General features: G+C 39.6%; 1 protein-coding gene across 1 annotated transcript in view; it reads right to left on the bottom strand.

The window, feature by feature from the left end:
* Nucleotides 1-72: 72 nt before the first annotated feature.
* The window catches only part of smad5 (SMAD family member 5), a 43,195-nt gene continuing 24,082 nt past the window's right edge, over nt 73-19,185 (bottom strand). The window contains exons 2-7 of the mRNA XM_067457797.1: nt 12,440-13,203; nt 11,082-11,339; nt 5,433-5,543; nt 2,844-3,065; nt 2,107-2,363; nt 73-812 (exon numbers count right to left, since the gene is read on the bottom strand). Coding sequence (XP_067313898.1) covers nt 669-812; nt 2,107-2,363; nt 2,844-3,065; nt 5,433-5,543; nt 11,082-11,339; nt 12,440-12,842 — 1,395 coding nt within the window. The 5' untranslated portion in view covers nt 12,843-13,203 and the 3' untranslated portion in view covers nt 73-668. The remainder of the gene's footprint in view (nt 813-2,106; nt 2,364-2,843; nt 3,066-5,432; nt 5,544-11,081; nt 11,340-12,439; nt 13,204-19,185) is intronic.

Here is a 19,185-nt window from a genome sequence, read left to right as displayed (position 1 = left end):
ATATACTTTCAAAATAACAGTTTCCAAATATCAAAGTATAAAATACTGAAAAACATGTCCAATGACGATGAATTCATCAGATAAAAGAACTTTATTTAAAAGCAGTAACTTTGACTTGCCTAAAGGCAACAGATGCTATAAAAAGGAAACATTTGTAATGAGCTTTGAGTCTAACAGTAAACATATAAAGGGAAAAATGCCTTGCGAATAACAGGGATTAGACATTAAAAAGATTCTCATAGAACTAGGAAATTGCCATTTTCAACTGGTGTAAAGTGAAGTAGAGATACATGAAAGCATGTCAGTTTCATCTACTAGATTACCTACAGTTAGAGAAAATCAGTCATACAAGCATCATTTTAAAACAATTGTATGCAAAAAAAACAAACAAACAGACAAACAAACATGAAGGCAATTGCTAAAGCAGTAGTTAGTCCATTTTGTGTAACTGCCTAGAATTTTCCTCTGCCAGATGTGCTTGTAGCCCCAGTTCATTCTTCTCGTTCTGACCGCTGCAGGATTCGCTAACTCTTCTGCAGGTAGTGTAAACAGTTCAGCCCTTAAGACCTCCTTTTCTTTCAAAAGTGAAGGAAAAAAGAAAAAGAAAAATGCTTAAAAATAAAATAAAAATTCACAACAAAATCCTCCCAGCCCAGAGGGGCCCATCATTATGAGACAGAAGAGATGGGGTTCAGGGGAGAACCCATTTGTGTAAGGACTTTATCCAGCCACTGAAGGGGTCCGTGGAGATGAACTTCTATCCAGCAAGGAGTGCTCGTCACATCTTGTCTGTGATACTCGGCGCCCCAGCCCTAAAATATTTTTAAAAAACAAGTTAGATATTAAAGAAAAATCGAAAAAGTAAAAGGATGGATCCATTACTAGATTAGTTACACTTAATGTTGTCACATTAATAGTTAACTTATTTTTATCAGTCATCAAGCTCAGTAAACACAGTCAGACAAGTTTAATTCACAAAGCTAAACGCCCTTGCGCAAGTAACACCGGTTCGAATCCTGCTCGGAGCGGGCTGACTAGGATCAGGGAGACCCAGTAAAAGTGCGGGGGATGAAAATACACTTTTTTTAAAGTGCAGGAGACACGTCCCCCCGTCCCCAGTCTGATCTACACCCATGCTTGAATTGAACACTAAGCTTGCTTCCTTCCATCCGTCAGACTCGCATGGTAGCCAGGCGTCTCATTCAATGGCGAGCTCAGTTGACGCGGTGCGCTTCAGGATTCTGACGCAAGTGCTAAGCTTCCGTTTGGCCAAGAGAAATGTCAGTTATAAGAATTATCCAATAATGTTTCGCATGTCCAGTCTACAGAACTGTTTTTTTTTATAAAGACACTTTATAATGTCACATTTTGTAATATTTGCATATTTATTTTTTTGATATAGATTATTTTCTCATCCAGTTTTTTGAGGATGCTCTGCCTCCCGTGCCTCCTTGAAACGCCCTGGTTCTTATGGTGTGTGCACACCCAAGCGAAGTAAACATTTACATCGTGTTACTCACTAGTTTATTCACGGGATAACTTGTTTTGTGCGTCACTTGTGTGAATAAAAACAGCGCGATGAGTAGTGTTTTCACACACATCATCAACATCATTTCTTTCTGCCATTGTATCCGTCAAACATATTGAAGGTAATAACTATTACAGCTGTATCTGTTGTGTAATTCCCAAATACGCCGGAAAGCCAAATGTTGACTTGTCTGGGTTCACAGGACCATCCAGAGGTGCACACAACTGTGAATTTCAGTATTCTCGAGGGAGAACTGTGCCTGGATGACAACTGCTTCTAGCGCTACTTGATGATGATAGATGCCCAGTTTGATAAGCTTTCAAACCAGATATGTCAATAAGCTGAATGACTTGCGATAATGCGGCATGCAAATTTTCAGCTCAACTTGAAATGAACCGTCATTCACATCTCCCGGTGCGAATTTGCATCTTTGCATTGATTTTGTATACAATCTACTCGTGCATACAATTACATTTGCGTTTGGTGCGCACACACCATTACTCCCCGAAATGTCAAAATGAATTGAATTTGAATTGAATGACAATCTGAATACTAATCGTCTGTGGTCATACTCTTACCTTTACAAAGCTCATGCGGATGGTGCACATCTTGGTGAGCTCATAGACGGCCTCAAAACCATGGTTGACAGACTGTGCAAGCAGCTGAGCAAATTCTTGGTTGTTGAAGATCTTGAGGCTGCAGCCACTGGGGATTTTGCAGACAGTTGTGGGATGGAAGCCATGATGATAGTTGCAGTTCCGACTCTGGACGAAAATGCTGGTGTCGCTCAGACACTCTGCATACACTTCTCCTCCAACATAATACAGGTGGACACCTGAAGGGTCAAATACAGGATAGATGTAGTACTTCTGAAATATTCTCAAAACAAATTCAACCACTAAACATGAATAAATATTTGGTTCAATAAACAGCTGCACATTTCTTAAAGATCTTGTAGGTTTTCCTGTGATATAACTCCATAGCGAATCATAATATCAATGATTCACTTTTGTAATCCAACACATTAGTTTGAGACCATTTATCTTACTTGTTAGGTGTGGAGATGAGGAATTGTTATTGTAATATTGACACAATTAATTGTCTTCTTTGTTATTCAACCAGGTAGGTCACCCACCCTGAATCATCTGAAAGCTTTTAAAAAGCCATTCACAGCAAGCACGAAAACAATAAACTTTTAATAATCATTCGAATCCTAAAGAATTGGGAAGGTTTCGTAAGCCTTACTGGATTTCGAGGACTGAGTGAAAAAAAGCATGGCACACAAGAACTTTGTGCATAATAACTGCATGCATACCTTTGCCAATGTGGCGGCGGGTATTTTCAATAGTGGAGTTGCGATTGACGTTAGAGAGCAGGCCCAGGCAGAAGCGGTTCTTGTTGTTGGATGGGTCAGTGAATCCATCGACCAGCACGCTGGTGGAAGAAGCGTGGTAAGCCTCTCCCACACGATTATTCAGCTCATAGTACACAATAGAGCACCAGTGACTGGGCTCCTCATACTCCACTGGCTGCACATCTGAAAGACGAAAATAAAACAAGACCTTGAGCTTAATCCATCTATTGTTTCAACTCGCTCAGACACTTCACCACATCAGCTAGATAAACACACTGGAGAGATTAGAGGGGGATACTGTGCCAAAGGGATTTAACGATTACAACAAGCAAACTCTGGTTGCCTAAGTCTTGATGACAACGTTTTAACTACAGAAGTTGTTGGTGTGAATTGCCATTTTTGTGTAACATGCATGGAGCTTTCTCAATTTTTTGACCTACAATCGGACTGTCTGGGTTTCCACAATTGCTATGTACAGGTTTTATTTTGGTCTATTAGAAGTTTTGTTTCTAAAGTGCCAGGTTGCTAAAAAAAACAAAAAAACATTCATTTAATTTGCTAAATGTTAAGTCCCAGATGTTAAGTACAAAGAGTGAACTGTTGTTGGTCATTTTACTAATTTTTTTAAGGCTGGGTTTTTAATTGATTCTAATTATTTTGGATTCTTAAAAGGTACACAATGCAACTACTTTTTGTTCAAAATTTATGTGAGTGAGTACATAATCAATGCATCTTCCAAAAACACCTATAAAATTAGAGAATGGCCGTTTTATATTCTATTTCAGCATGGGCAGAATAATGACCGCTGCAGAGTATCCCAGTACCTGCATGACGCCATATACATAAAGCACAGAGGAGCCTCCGGCTACTATGTTCTTCTGAAAGGCCTATACAGTTTTGTTTATTAACTGCTAAAAAGTGGCAAAAATGACACAGTGTACCTATAAATCCCAAAGCCCAGGGAATACTTGAATTTCCACATCTGACGTGTTTGCACAGCTTCAAAATATACTCAACCGCGGATGGGCGCAGATAGCAGAGTTCGACACAAGTAAAAAAATTATCCTCGATAAATCCTCAAAAATACTCCTCAACAGGACATTCGCTGGGCAGGATTGAAGCAGAAAAGTACTGGATCAACCATTGTAACACATTTCGGAAGAAACAACGCACACAATTTTGCACAAATGCTCGTCAAGTTCGCCGTCAATTGTGGGGGAACAGAATTGGCAAAACACCTCGAGCTAGGAATCTAACTGGGGTAGCAAGAGGCGCAGTTACTCTCTATTGTCTTTACACTCCAGGTCTTGATGCACAATTCCAATTTGGTGACTATATCCGATTTTTTTGGTGACCCGCTTACATCATCATTAAAAAGTATAAAATACAACTGTACCATAATCATTCATGTTAGTTCATAGAGCATAAAAAGGTTAACAGATAAAAATAACAATGAATAATACTTCTACAGCATTTATTAACTTGTAAAATGTAACAATGTTAAAAATGTAATATTATTGTATTATATTAAGTGTTATCATTTCATATAAATCCAAACAGTTTGCTTTTTTAGAACACTTGACTGTTTTCTAATCAAATAAACAAAATATGAACTGAAATCGAATCGGATGCATGACCATATAGTCTGGTTTCTCACATTACTAGTTGTTACATCGTTTTAACTGCTTGAGGTTAACCGTTACTGCTAATGTTCGCGTCCTATCAGCCATTGACGACAAAGTACATACATCCTGCTGCTCTTTCCCTGCTAAAGCATTATAATGATTTGGTAACATGTTCTGAAGTGTTTTGTATTCATACCGTTTCCCTTTCTGTGTTTTAAACGTGCATCAGATGTTGTCAGCGTGCAGCCTCATGTGTTAAACAACGTCAGAGATAGTTGTATTTGGCCTCTAGAGGCCGCTCTCGTGCTATATAATGCCAGGAGACCCTTCTCAGAGTTCTCGTAGGCTTTTGTGTAATGACAGCGCAACCTTCTCAGCCGGTCCTGCAACGGACGCAAACCGGAAAAACTCCGTTCCACCAATCAGCTACCAGCGCCGATTAATAGGCAAAACAGATTAATCAGTCGACCTCTACTGTCTAATCAGTATCTTGATATGTCAGACCTGTGAGGTGGATGGTTTATCTTGGCAAAGGAGAAGTGCTCACTAACACAGATTTAGTGGATTTGTGGACATAATGAGCGAAATGGGCCTTTTGTTTACATAGAAAAAGTCTTAGATCTTTGAGTTTAGCTCATGAAAAATGCAGGAAAAACAAAAAAGTGTTACAATTATTATTTTGTTCAGTGTAGTATTCTCTGTCCAACTGGGTGGGTCTTGGCCTGAATGAGTTGCCAAGTGTACCAAATTTAGTCAAAAGTCTGCTTCTGCAAGACCTTTGGCTATATAGGGCAATATTTCCTCTACAAAAAAACAAGCCATGACAAATAGTTTTTAAATGACCAAGCTACATGAAACTTTTTGTGGGAGCTCTTTATATATCACACCTGGGACACTTTCAATTAGGACGTTAATAGTTTCTTACCCCCTCTAGGCATGTTCTGAGGAACCATGCTGCTGCCAGTCTCCATGGACTGAGAACCGTCCTGTCCCATCTGTTCATCTGGAGGCATGTAGGCAGGAGGAGGGGTATCAGCTGGTAAAGAGACACCAGAGAGGGAGAGAGTGGTCAGATGATGAAGCAAACAAATGGGCTTCCACTGCAATCCCCTAGAGTCTCAATTCTGATTATTCTTTACAGGAAGCTGCTTCGCATCTTATGGAAACCTTTTAGTGTCAGATTTCACAAATCTCTTACATCAAACACCTACCACAGTACAAGTCATACAGATATGCCAGATGTGGAAACAATCACAGGAACAAAAAAAAAAAACATTTAAAGTGGACCTTTTTGTTGAAAGTATATTCTTGGCAAGTGTGAATATATGGCATGATTGTTTATTACTGTTATTTATTATAAGACAAGATTTTCATAAGATGGCACATTTGGATGGGACTAAAAATCACTGAGAATAATGTGATGGTAATAATTTGGTAATAATTACTTCACCCCACCTCTCCACGTTAAACTAATACCGTCCGAATAGGGCTTTAAACGGTAAGCTTTTCTTTTGACTGTTTGCATTTTTTTTGTTGCTAACATTACACTCCGGCACACCATATTTCTTGGCACACTCGTTTCACATGCATTTGGCACCCACCACCTATTGTTGCGGGTGTAATAATGACATGTAAGAGTCTAGACCCTGAATATAAGACAAAACCGTTTTTTTTCCAGATGAGTTTCTAAGAAAAAAACAAAAAAACATTGTCTTATATTCGGAATGTGGTATTTGGACATACATATAGGCAGAATTTGTTTCACAATCTATATGAACGCAACCACTGGATGTCCCAAACAACAGAAAATTACAATCTCTTCCAGAAACTGTTTATAGGTAATAAAAAAATGTAGTTTAAAAAACACCTCTGGCTCTAAATCCTTGGAAGACATTATCTAATGGAAGGAGAATTTTAATTAAGTTAAATGTTACTACTTTCCAGACAACTTTAATAAAGCCAAAGGAAAAGAGCACTGTCATATTGCTTGTCTGGTGGATCAGCCATATCAAATTAGTAGCTTTTTTTAGATGAACAAGTAAAACAGATCAATCTGAATGAATCACCATTATCCCTGAATTAAATTACTGTTTAAGAGTGGGGTCAGTTAAATGTTTTTAAAACAAGTCTTATGCGCACCAAGGCTAATATTGTGAAATATTATTATAATTTTAATTAAATAGTTATTTATTCCTGTGATGGTAAAGCCAAAAAAGTATTTTAACATCATTACTCTAGTCTTTAGTGTACTAATTTAATATGATCACATAACTAATGTTATAAATGATATTTGGTGCTCAAGAAAGATATCTTCTTATTATTAAAGGGATAGTTCACCCAAAACTAAAAATTTGACGTTTTCCTGCTTACCCCCAGAACATCCAAGATATAGGTGACTATGTTTCTTCAGTAGAACACAAATAAAGATTTTTAACTCCAACCATTGTAGTCTGTCAGTTGTATAATGCATGTGAATGGTAACATGCATCTAGGAGAATAAAAAAACATGTACTACAAATGCATATTAAACACTGCAGCTTTTGACAACACATTGATGTTTTAAGACACGAGACCGAACAGCATTTATATAATTTTTTACCTCTAATGCACCACTATGTCCGACAGCCTTCAGCGCACAATCACTTACGGTAAGTCAATGTACCGTATTTTCCGGACTATAAGTCTCACTTTTTTTCATAGTTTGGCTGGTCCTGCGACTATAGTCAGGTGCGACTTGTATATCAAATTTAATTCATACTGACTGACGAGAATAACATATAGCTGCGAGAGGGCGCTCTATGCTGCTCCTGTAGCCTCCCCCTGAAAAAAACTACTGAAAACAGGAAAAAAAAAAAAAAAAAAAAAAAAACTCTCAACTGAAATATTAACTTAAAGACAACAACTTAGAAAGACTGAACACAAACAAAATGCCCCCATAAAGAAAATCATTTTTGCAAAATACAAACTGCATGCAGTAAAATATGCGGCGGAGAAAGATTCACACAGAGTTCGTCTCGCGCGGCTGAGCCTCTCCCGGCAGAGAGTTCAAGCGTCTGTGGACTCGTTCCTTCCGCTCTGGCCATCTTGCTTTCAGTTCGCAAGTAGCTTTCTTCTTTTTCTTCATTACAGTTAGTCAGTCCCTTACAAGTTTCTCACTCACTTCAAACTTTCTTTCTTCTGCTCGGTTATTTACAGTGAGCGGGCACGAGTGAGTGCTCGCATGCGCACGCGGCTCCCGCTCTGCCGTAATGCGACTTATATATGTTTTTTTCCTCTTCATGACGCATTTTTTGACTGATGCGACTTATACTTCGGAGCGACTTATAGTCCGGAAAATCCGGTACATAAATGGTGCAATTACGCAAGGGCTGGAAGTGATCTCTTGTGCGTATCTCTACTAGCCTGACAAGCCAGACCAACATCAAGATGTTTGGTCTGGAAACTTACCATTGAGAGGGCTCAATCCGAGGGGCGGGATAAACGGTTCTCTCTCAAACTCCCTCTGCATGCAATAGGATAGCGCTACAACCAACCAGAGCAATGTGAAGCGGAGCTAGTAGACAAATTAAACTTTCGCCGTATTCGGTCAGCAAAACTCCAAACACATCTTCCCTTTTTAAGAATGACTTCAGTGCCGTTCTTTGTTCTCTTCTCAGAGAAAAGCTCAACTCCAAGTCTTCCAGAGTCGCGGTCAAAGCTAAATTGAAAGGTCGCCGTTCGCCAGCCTTTGTGTTTACTAGAAGCACGTGAGCGCAACTCGGCCGTCATTATGTTAAGCCCTGCCCACCGACTGTATACACGATGAGATTGGCCTGACCAGAGTTTGGTTTTTACAGCTCAGACGTGTATTGAGAGTTGCTAGACGATACTCGGGGCAGATTAGATTTGCTGCCGCTAGGGTGCGTCTAGATTTCTAGGCTACAGTCCCTGACAAAAGTCTTGTCGCTTATCTATTTTCTAGAAATACCTGATAGTAACCTGACTTTTAATTAATTCATTGGTGTTAGAAATAGCTCATATGAAAAGCTAAAACCCTCCCAAATGATGTTTAATCCACTGAAATAAATAATTTTCACAGAAAAAATATTTATCATTTAATCAAGACAGAAAGGTCAAATTTCGGCAAGACAAAAGTTGTCGCCTATACAGAAATTGAACAAATTTACTGCAAATACAAAAATATGTCAGCAAATTAAGTTGTGGTGCTGTGAGATCCAAATTTAATATCTTGTATGACTTCCATGAGCTTGAAGGACTGCATCCATGCGGTTTGGCAAGGATTCATACAATTTATTGAAGTCATCAGGAATAGCTAAGAAAGCAGTCTTGCATGCCTCCCAGAGTTCATCAATATTCTTTGGTTTCGTCTTCCATGCGTCCTCTTTCATCCTACCCCACATATGCTCAATGATGTTCATGTCTGGTGACTGGGCTGGCCAATCCTGGAGCATCTTGATCTTCTTCGCCTTGAGGAACTTTGATGTGGAGATGGAAGTATGCGATGGAGCACCGTCCTGCTGCAGAATTTGGCCTCTTTTATGGTTGGGAATACAAGAGGTAGCTAAGATTTCTTGGTATTTTAGACTATTGATGTTGCCTTCCACCCTGCAGATCTCTCGCACACCCCCATACTGGATGTAACCCCAGAGCATGATTTTTCCGCCACCAAACTTCACTGTTTTCTGGGTGAATCTCGGATCCATTCTGGCACCAGTAGGTCTCCTGCAATATTTGCAGCGACTGTGGTGTAATTCAACAGAAGATTCATCTGAAAAATCCACCTTCTGCCACTTTTCCTGCGTCCATCCTTTTAGCAGGCTGTGGGCCTTGGCAAATCCCACATGGTTTTTCAATTGTCTTTTGTTTAGTGCTGGCTTCTGGGCACTGATGCAACCATGGAGGCCATTTCGAGACAGAATCCGACAAACTGTTCTGGTTGACACAGGGACTTCAGGTGACCAGGTCTCGTGGAGCTCTGCTGCAGTGGAAAATGAGCTGGCCTTGGATTTTCGAGCCAACAAACGGTCCTCTCGAGCAGTTGTCTTGTGGGGTCTGCCTGACCTGGGCTTGTCAAAAACATCTCCAGTCTCTTCAAATCTTTTTTTATCCTCTGTACTTGACGCTGAGACACATTGAAGGTGTCTGCCACATCAGCAGTGGATCTGGTCTTCAGCCTCTTGATAATCAAAACTTTAGTCTCTGGGTGAATCTTAGGCATGTTTGCAGAGGTCTAGTTGCAGTTGATGTGAAGGTCTAGCGTACTGGGGTTCTTTTTATACACACTTGAGACCTAATTGATCCATTATTAGTCACAGGTGAAGCTCATATGACAAGATGACAACATTTACGTCTTTGCAAAAATTGACTCAATGGGCTTTACCAAGCTGTGAATATTAGAATACTTTTTGAAAGTTTAGTTTTTCACTGAAACATTATCACAAAAGCTGGTGGGATTAAAATGAGCCATTTCTTGTAAAAAAATCTTGATTAGAAATATATTTCAGCGGCACTTTAGGTCAATTTGTACACAAGCGACAAGACTTTTGTCAGTGACTGTATATCTCTACACCATATCGTGTACACTGACTGACCTCACTTACCAGAAGTGGTTTAATATGGATTTGTGTGCACATGTTTTTTTCTCTCTGGTAGTTCTCATACTCTCATTTGTTATCATTCATATGTATTATACGACTGACAAACTGCAAAGGTTGGAGTTAAAAATCGTAATTTGTGTTCTACTGAAGAAATCTTGGATGCCCTGGGGGTAAGCAGATAAACATCCAATTCAAATTGCTGGGTGAAATACCCCTTTAATGTTGAAAACAGTTGTTTTGTTTATAGTTGTCATGTTTTTTTTGTAGATAAATATTTCTTCAGGATTCTCCTGAGAAATATAAAGCTCAAAACAACAGCATTTATTTTGAAATAAAAAAAAAAATTGTAATATATGTCTTTACTATCACTTAATGATTCATTGAATTCATCCTTGCTAAATGAAAGTATTAACTTTTCCAAACAGACTCAATAGTGAACTGCGCTAGTGTTAAGCCCACTAAAGACTGTTGTTGACACAAAAAGGACCTTATACTGTATAAATTATATTCACAATGAACATGCCATATGTATCAAAGCGTCTAGTACTTTCATTGTTTAATCACTGAAGCAGATCAGATGGTGCAATGAATCAAGCAATTTCTATGAATAAAACCAGCTTTAGTTCTAACCCACTATAAAACATTGTTGTGCTTCTGCCTGAGTGCACCCTGCCTACGGATGCAGGCATCAGCAAATCACTCTGAGGCAGAATAGAGGAAGTGTGGGCCAGTGCCAAGTGATGGGCACCCACCAGCAGGACCGAAGTCCCTGGGCTTTGGCGTGCTGCTTAGCTGGCATTTCCATTGTTTAGTGACAGCAATTGACACTGCACAACTCACCGTCATATCACAGGTTTATCATTCAGCGTCACACATCCATTCGCGATTGCAGCAGCAAAGAAAATAAAAATATCAGTTTGCCACTGGCAAAAACATCCCGAAAGATCTATCAATATCCTGACTGATGTTGTGTGTACCTGGGAGCTGGAAGGGGCTGGATGGCCCAGAGCTTGCAGGAGAGTTGGGGTAGGTGCCACTACTGGCGGGAGACGGAGGGTAGGGCGAGTTTGGAGAGATGGGGAAAGAGCTCCCTCCGCTGTGTTGCTGGAAAGACTCTGGGAAGGTGGCGTTAAGAGGCATGTGAGGCTCATTATGACTCAGGTTGCGGAACTGCACCAGAAGACTGTGCTGAGGGTTGAACTCGCTGTGTCGTGGCACCAAAACTGGAGGAAGCACTGTGAAAAGATGATAACATTTTAAACATCCTAACAGATCATTCTGACATTACATTTTAAATATTTATGACAAAAAAAGAAGAAGAATACAGCATCATTGACATCTGTGTGCCAATTGGCTGGCTCAGGCTCCAAGGTAATAGCTAAGGCACAACAGATCAGTTTTCCAGTTTCAACAGAAATGTGTTTTCTCTCCTGAGTGACATGTGATATCTGCCCTTGAAAAGCTCAATACAGTGCACATCTCAATCCAAGCAGAGGGCAACAGAGGTTACAGAGATCAGAGGGCCTCTGGAGGAAAAGGATATCTGATAGTCAACACGGTCTATACCACTGGATATGCAGGCCAAATATCCTCACTGGGTGCATATACATTGACTAGGGATGTGACTGTGAGGAAATTTTCCCACTGACGTGTGACAATATCAGTAATACCGGTATCACTGACCGTGGCACTTTTCTAAGCGGGTTAAAAAGGAGATCTAATGTATGGGGCAATAGTGCCACGTTTTATTTTATGTCACCATAATAGGTCGTTCAACTATTCGTGTTATTGTATTTAAAACGTGGAGGTTTGTTTGTTTGCTTCTAACTTGATCTCTGTTAGGCATAGTGAATGAAATGGGGCGGGGGGTCCCCCTCGGTAAAAAATTACGTTTGGGGGTGGGGGGGACTTGGGTCAAACAGGGCACTTTCACTTTCAAAGGGGCAGGTTGATTTTTTTGACTTTTTGATTTAACTGATAGTTTTCCCATAAATGCGCGCTCTGTGCGGCCATGCACATTTTAGTTTCGGTTTTGAATTTGTGCCAGTTCAGGTGCAGGTTGGTGTCATGGTGGTACACCAAGCAACACAGGAATTAATGATGTGTGATTGTTCAAATGAGTTTTAACATGTTTTGCCAAAAAATATTAAATTGCTAAGAATAAATAGCAATTGGTTGAAAAATATACTACTATTCAAAAGTTTAGGGTCAGTAAGGGTTTAATATTGTAGGGGTGTTTCTGTCTCCAAAGCATTTAACAGATTGATATGCATTAGATTGAGCATCAAATCAGCATGTTAAAATCATCAATACGAACACACCAGTCATGACTTACCTGGACTTTCAACTCTTTTGTAGTGATATGGGTTGATACACACTTCTTTCTGTTTGGAACCAAATGGATATTCGCACACCTCGAGGGGTTTGAGCTCGTGGTGGGACTGTAGGTCAGGCCAGCGCCACACACGGCAATAGATGACGTGAGGGAGTCCTTTCCTGTGGGACACCTGTAGCCGCCCGTCGAGTGACCGGGGGATGGTCACACATTTGCTTGGTTGCCCGGGACTGCTGAGGGCCTTCTCCAAGTCCTCCATGGCGCCCTTTTTCTTCTTCAGTTTCTTTACCAGGGCATCCACAGCCTTTTCTGCCCATTTTTCCTCCTCGTCACCCTGCTTCCATCCCAGCAACCGCTTCACCGCTGGGCTGGTGAAGGAGAACAGACTGGACATGGAGGTCATAGTGCTGGGCTGCACCAGGAAGTGGGATCTGAAGAACTTTCAACCAGCAGTGTGCCAGGAAGATGATTATGTGTGTAATTGTGTATGTGGGGGGCGGGGAGTGGACAAGCTTAGCCTTGCAGGACCAAGGACAGGAAGTTGAGGCAGGACGCAGCTGCTGGTGCTCAGGGCTCAGGAAGGCCTGCAGTGAAGCAGGGGTGGAACTGGGTCACAACTACTCCAAAAATTTGTGAAAAGGGCAATAGAGAAATTAAGGCTGAAAACACCAATGAGACAGCTAGTAGATATTAGAGACTAATCCATGCCAGATATTGGTTGTGGCCAGACGTTCGAGAAGTCGAGAAACTTCGAGAAGGGGTACCTGCAACAAAAAGAGAAACTGACATTAGTTTGGAAATAAAAAGTATCAAGTTCATAATGATAACAAATATCTGACAGGAGAGACTCGGAGTATGGATCTTCTATACTCCATCTGAAAATAGTTTCAACAGCAAAAAATTATAATTATGTATGCAGATTTAATAACCTATATTATCTAATTATTATGTAATTAAGGGGGAAAAGGAGAGAAAAAATTGTGAAAAAGGAAATGGTGACAACAGCAAATTTAAATGATTTACAATAAGACAAAACATGCTTTAAATGAAGCTAAAACAACTGAATGTGTCTTATTTGAAAGCACCCCATCATCAAAATCTGTCTGTATCTTGGAAAACATGGATATAGGAGGTAGCTTTATTTTAAAAACTGTAGTTTCTAGACCTGAAAAAATTTAGTAAATTCATTATTTTTTTTAACCAGCAAACGACTGGTAAAGCCATGTAAACTCAAATTGGGATCCCTGAAGAACATTCAGCAATCAAAAAAAAAGAAAAAAAAAAAAGATTGAAATTTAATAATTTAAAATTGAATTATAACTAGTTTAATTACTTATTTGAATCGATGGACACACCTACATATTGTACTTTAAGAAAAATGTTACAAGACACACCAAACAGCTTATGCGAGTCTTCAAATATTGTTGTAGAATATGGAAGGCTTTGGAGTAACAAAGGTTGTTGAGAACCACTAAGATGTAGACTACCCATAATGCATTCACATGCTTTTTAACCTAACTGAGAAAATAAGTACAGCCTTTAATGTATAAGTAAAAATTACTCTCCAGATAATCAGCTGGAGATTGCGAGATCTACTAATAATGAGTTTTTGTAACAAGTGACCAAACATTTAAACTAACCACTACATTAGTGCATGCAATGACAACTATAGCCATCATAAAATTACCCAAAAATAAAGTGTCCAAATGAGGTGCATAAAAAAAAGCTACCACAATACAGTTATAAAAACAACAAACATGTACGTGCACATCTGTGGTCTTGCAGATAACTGTTAGGATGTACCCATCTTCCATGTGTTATGGTGAACTACAACAGACTCATTGTGTTGGATCTGTAAGCAACAGCCTCCCGCTGCCCCACCCAGGGAGCTCCCATGGTTAGAGCGAGCGGGAGCACAGCACAGCTGTTGAAAAAGTTGCAAATGTAACCAGGACAGACAGGATACAAGACCTCTGAGAGGCACTTCCTGTAGCCACATCCCTTCCCTTGACCTCTTCAGCTGCCTAACATCAGCCCATTGGCTCTTCAGTACTAAATGTTACTATTCAAAGCACTTCCCACTCCCAGACCACTATGCTGTTTGTCATGTCAAAACCACACCATGCCTTATGTAAAATGAGAATGATGGATCAGTAATCTTTATTAGTGAAAGGGGCAGGTTAGATGGGTGAGCAACAGCCGAAAATATCCAAACAGTAAATACTGTCAATCATTGTCAGTACAACAGCCCCTATATTGTTAAAGCCCTGTTTAACAGAGCCCCATTCAGAAAGTAGAAGCAATCAAACAAGCCCTGACATTAATAGCACAAGCTTTAATTGACATGCCATTGTCTTCCACCAGGAGCAGAAATCTCACTTTGCAGTTTCAGATAAATGTAAAAGATGATGTTAGAGGTTCAATTAGGGCTTTCACGATTCCACAATTCAATTTGAGTAGCCCAAAAAAATCCAGAACTGCAATTTGTCCATGGTGATTAACACAAATTCAGAGATTCATTCAGTTAAATAAATACGATCCAGGTTTCAGAGTGAAATGTGAAGCTTATTTTCATGCATGCAGGTTATGAGTTTCTCCATTCACAGTAAATGCCATAATGTAAAACGGGGCCATAATGATGACGGGCGAGTTGCGTTTGCGTGCTTCTAGTAAACACAGAAACTGGTGAACGTCGCTCTTTCGAATCAGCTTTGACCGCGACTCTGGAAGACTTGGAGTTAAGCTTTTCTCTGAGAAAAGAACGACACTCAAGTCATTCCTAAAAAGGGAAGATGTGTTCAGAGTTTTGCTGACCTGATTCGACAAATGTTTAATCTATTAATAAGCTCTGTTTCACCTTCGTTGCTCTGATTGGTTGTAGCGCTATCCTATTGCGTGAAGAGGGAGTTTAAAAGACAACCGTTTATCCCGCCCCTCGGATTGAGCCCTGTCTATGGTGAGTTTCCAGACCAAACATCTTGATGTGGGTCTGGCTTGTCAGGCTATACAACAAGTATAGTAAGCTACAGATTTGTCATGTCTGAGCTGGATTTGAACGAACATCATTTTACCGGTGGGTTCATGAGTGCGTGCCTGCGGATTATTGAGCTCACCGGTCCGCTCATTAGTTATTACAGGCTCATTCTCCTCAGAACGCCAATGCATATTCAAAAATGGTCGGGTTTAAATCGGGCTCATAATTACAGTTAATGTGTCGGGCAGGGCCGGTCTGTCGGGTGCACGGACTCGGGCTTGATTTTTTGAGCCGATCTAAGCTCTAGTTCTGGCTAAAATGTAGCCATCATGTACCGGCCCGTTGGCATGAATTGTACTCGTGATGGAGCGGTAGTTGAGCGCTCTCGGAGCGAGTGAAAACCCCAACGCTCCGACTTTTAAAAAAAATCTGCTCCTCACTCCGCTCACCCCCCAGACGATATCATCGGCCATTGCGATGTTTTACTGTACACATCGCCAGCTGCCAATTTAGGTGACATCGCCCAACCCTAATCAACCGATACTCAGAAATTTTAATATCGGATTGGTTCTGAAAAAATGGTATAGTTGCATCCCTATGCAGAACAATTCATCATGTTGGTGAATTGTTAATTAAATTGTTAATTAAAAAGTTATGAAAATGTATAAAGCTAAAGCTCCAATCTAGTCCCCCCCAAAAAAGTCTGTTAGTGCCTCAGTGACAACTTCACTCAGAGAAACTGTCAATCATGATGTAGCATCAAATAACTAACTAAAAGTAAACTTATTTTAAAAAAACGAACAATTGAAATTAAATCATCAAGATAAAAACTGCCTAAAATGACAGAAACCATCTTTAGGATATTTGAAGTGTAAATTTTGGTTATTTGAACTGTAATTGAATTGTTTAGTTTGTCTCGCGTCCATTGTAATACATGGAGAGGTTGGGTTTATGAGCTATACCGGGGGTCGATCGGGGCTCTTAGGCTTCAGTTTCTGAGAGGAGTGCTACAGGCTTGTTTCCGACAAGAGCTGCAAGCGGTAGACCAATCAGAACATACTGAAGAGGCGAAACGTAAGTCTCTGAGGACAGATCATTGACTGTAAAAAAGATCTGGGCAACTATATCAATTTGAACTGGAGTCGGACCCAGGAAAAGATGACAACTCCAAACGAAGTTCGACATTTAAGGCTAAACAGGATGTTTCTGAATGGTTGGTTATAGGCATGTGCCGATATCAATTTTTCATGTTGCGATTAATTGCTGAAGTTTTATCACGATATACGATGTTATCACGATATTAAAATAAGTTGCAAAAAAAAAAAAAAGTGTTGCCATAGCATAACAGCTTTAAGAACTATTTTAGTAATAACAAAAATAACTGAATGTTTAAATACAATAGTGTACCAAAAATATATACAGCTCTGGAAAAAAAAATTAAGAGACCACTTAACATTGAGAAATCAATGAGAAATCAATGTTAAATGGTCTCTTGATTTTTTTCAGAGCTGTAAAAGTACAAATTTCAAATTAAAGTGCAAAAGAATTAGGCTATAAAGAACAACAGGTAACAAATTACAATAAGGTCTCATTATTTAATGCATTAACTAAGATTGAGCAATAGCTACATTTGGTTCAGAAAGTATAATGTTTTTAGTAATGTTAGTTAAGAAATACTGATCATTGTTAGTTTTATCTTAGGTGAGTTAAGTCCATTAAAAAGTTATTTTGATTTTGATTTTAATGTTATTAAACAGTTAACATTACTAACATTACACAATTAACATTACATAGAATAATTAATTCTTTATAAGTATTTTTTTCAATGTCAGTTTGGTAATAATGAATTAACATGTTAACTAATGAAGTCGTGTGTCTCAAAGTTTTACTGAACAATAACAAATAATTAGAACAGTTCTAATTATTAGGGCATGTTGTAGTCCAGATTAAAACATAAACATGTTTAAGTTTGTAAATAAATAGCCTATTAAGTCTTTAAGTATTAAGTATTTGGTGCTGTGATGAACAACATTGAGATTACAAAAAACGAATGGCTGTTTTAAAAACTACACAGGGTTTCTTTTGTTTGTGGGGTTTCCGGGGTAATCGCTGCATTCTGCAGTTCATCAGAATGCCTTCTGCTGTCATTGTGCGGCGCTTCATTAGCGCGTCTCCTTCACTCGTTCATGTGCTTCTCATTTACATCCGAGCGTGTTTCCTTCACTCGTTCATGTGCTTCTCGTTTACACCTGAGCGTGTGTCCCTTTGACGCAGAATACAGCGGTGTTGAGCATTTATACGGTTGATGGGCAAAGTATTCTTGGGTGCAGTATAAAAAAATATTAATTGTTAATAAATTATTATTTACGATATTTTAAAGTGCCCACGATAACAATATCAAGCATATTCATTATCGTGATAAAACGCATTATCGCAAATCGGCACGTCTAGTTGGTTAACATAATGTCACTTTGTTAGCGAAAGCGAATGCTATGTGTTTACTGATGTATATGTTAGTTCACTGACAGATTGATTTTACAGCTAATGCAAATAAAAACTTTCTGTTACTGTCGGGTTGTCAGTAATGCGTAACGTTATCTATGCATTGTAATAATTGTAACTTTTGTTTGACAGTAACAGACACCGTTATAAAACATTTACATAATTAAGCTTAGTGTTACCACATCCACGTTAACTTTAAAACCAGCATACACAGTTTGTAATAACACTAACCATAACGCGTTATTCATTATAAACGTGGGATTATGAATTAAATTGGGAACGTCATACATAGAAAGCATGCCGTAATGCAAGTTAACTTACCCTGTAAACTTTAGCTGAATTCAGATCTGAATCCTTTATTTAGGAGCAGCTTCTTAGCAAAACCTGGATCATACGTAGGGCCCTATAATTTCCGCGATCACGGAATCGCAGACAGAATCGCGGAATCGGCATAACGCGGAATCTGCATATAAACGCGGAATCTGGTGTTAATGCAGATTTCCCCGGAATTTTAAATATTTGTAATGAAATTCTGTGTCGTGCGGGTTAAGAACGTATGTCTGAGGAAAGTGCAGACGGGGGGAAGCAAATCTCCGCGACACAACCCTTCCCGTCATTTCAGCTCGCCCTTCAAAACAATGAAAGTATGGCGAAGTTGGTCTCCACGGCTCTGCTTTCGGCTTCGAAAAAGTTAAGAAACTCGACGCTAACAGCGGTTTCACACTGCACGCGCAGGCGGCGCAGAAGCTTTGCATATGGAGAGCGGGAGCCGCGCGCGCTCGTTGTGCTCAAGCCCCGTTCACACCGCCAGCGATTTCGTCACTGCATGTCGCCAGCGCCAGAGATTCATGTCGCTAGTGGGCGTTCCCACTACGGGTTGCATATAAACGTCATTAAATATATTTGTACTATAGTACCGTTTTTATTACTAGTGTTTTGCAGAACAGAGCAATTTATTATTAGAATACATACACACTGTACTGCAATAGGTAGACCATATTGCATGCAGTTTAGTCAAAACTTACTTTATATCCCCACAATCCCAGACACGTTTTTCCATGCATCATTTTTTTAAATGTGTCTCTGTATGTAGGCTACATAGAGACATATTATAAAGAACAGGGGGCTTGCTAAAATCTAATATCAACAACTCCTCCGGACACCGCAGTAGCAGCAGTAAAGCAGACGGACCACGTGCACTCCACTGACTTCACTCCTATTGGATGTCGCTCGCGAAAATCGCTTCTCGTTTGCATAAAGTTGAAATTTC

Source organism: Pseudorasbora parva, chromosome 11, assembly GCF_024679245.1.
Source record: "Pseudorasbora parva isolate DD20220531a chromosome 11, ASM2467924v1, whole genome shotgun sequence".
Classification (NCBI taxonomy): domain Eukaryota; kingdom Metazoa; phylum Chordata; class Actinopteri; order Cypriniformes; family Gobionidae; genus Pseudorasbora; species Pseudorasbora parva.
Note: the sequence above shows the minus strand (reverse complement) of the source record. Positions and strands in the feature narration are given on the sequence as shown.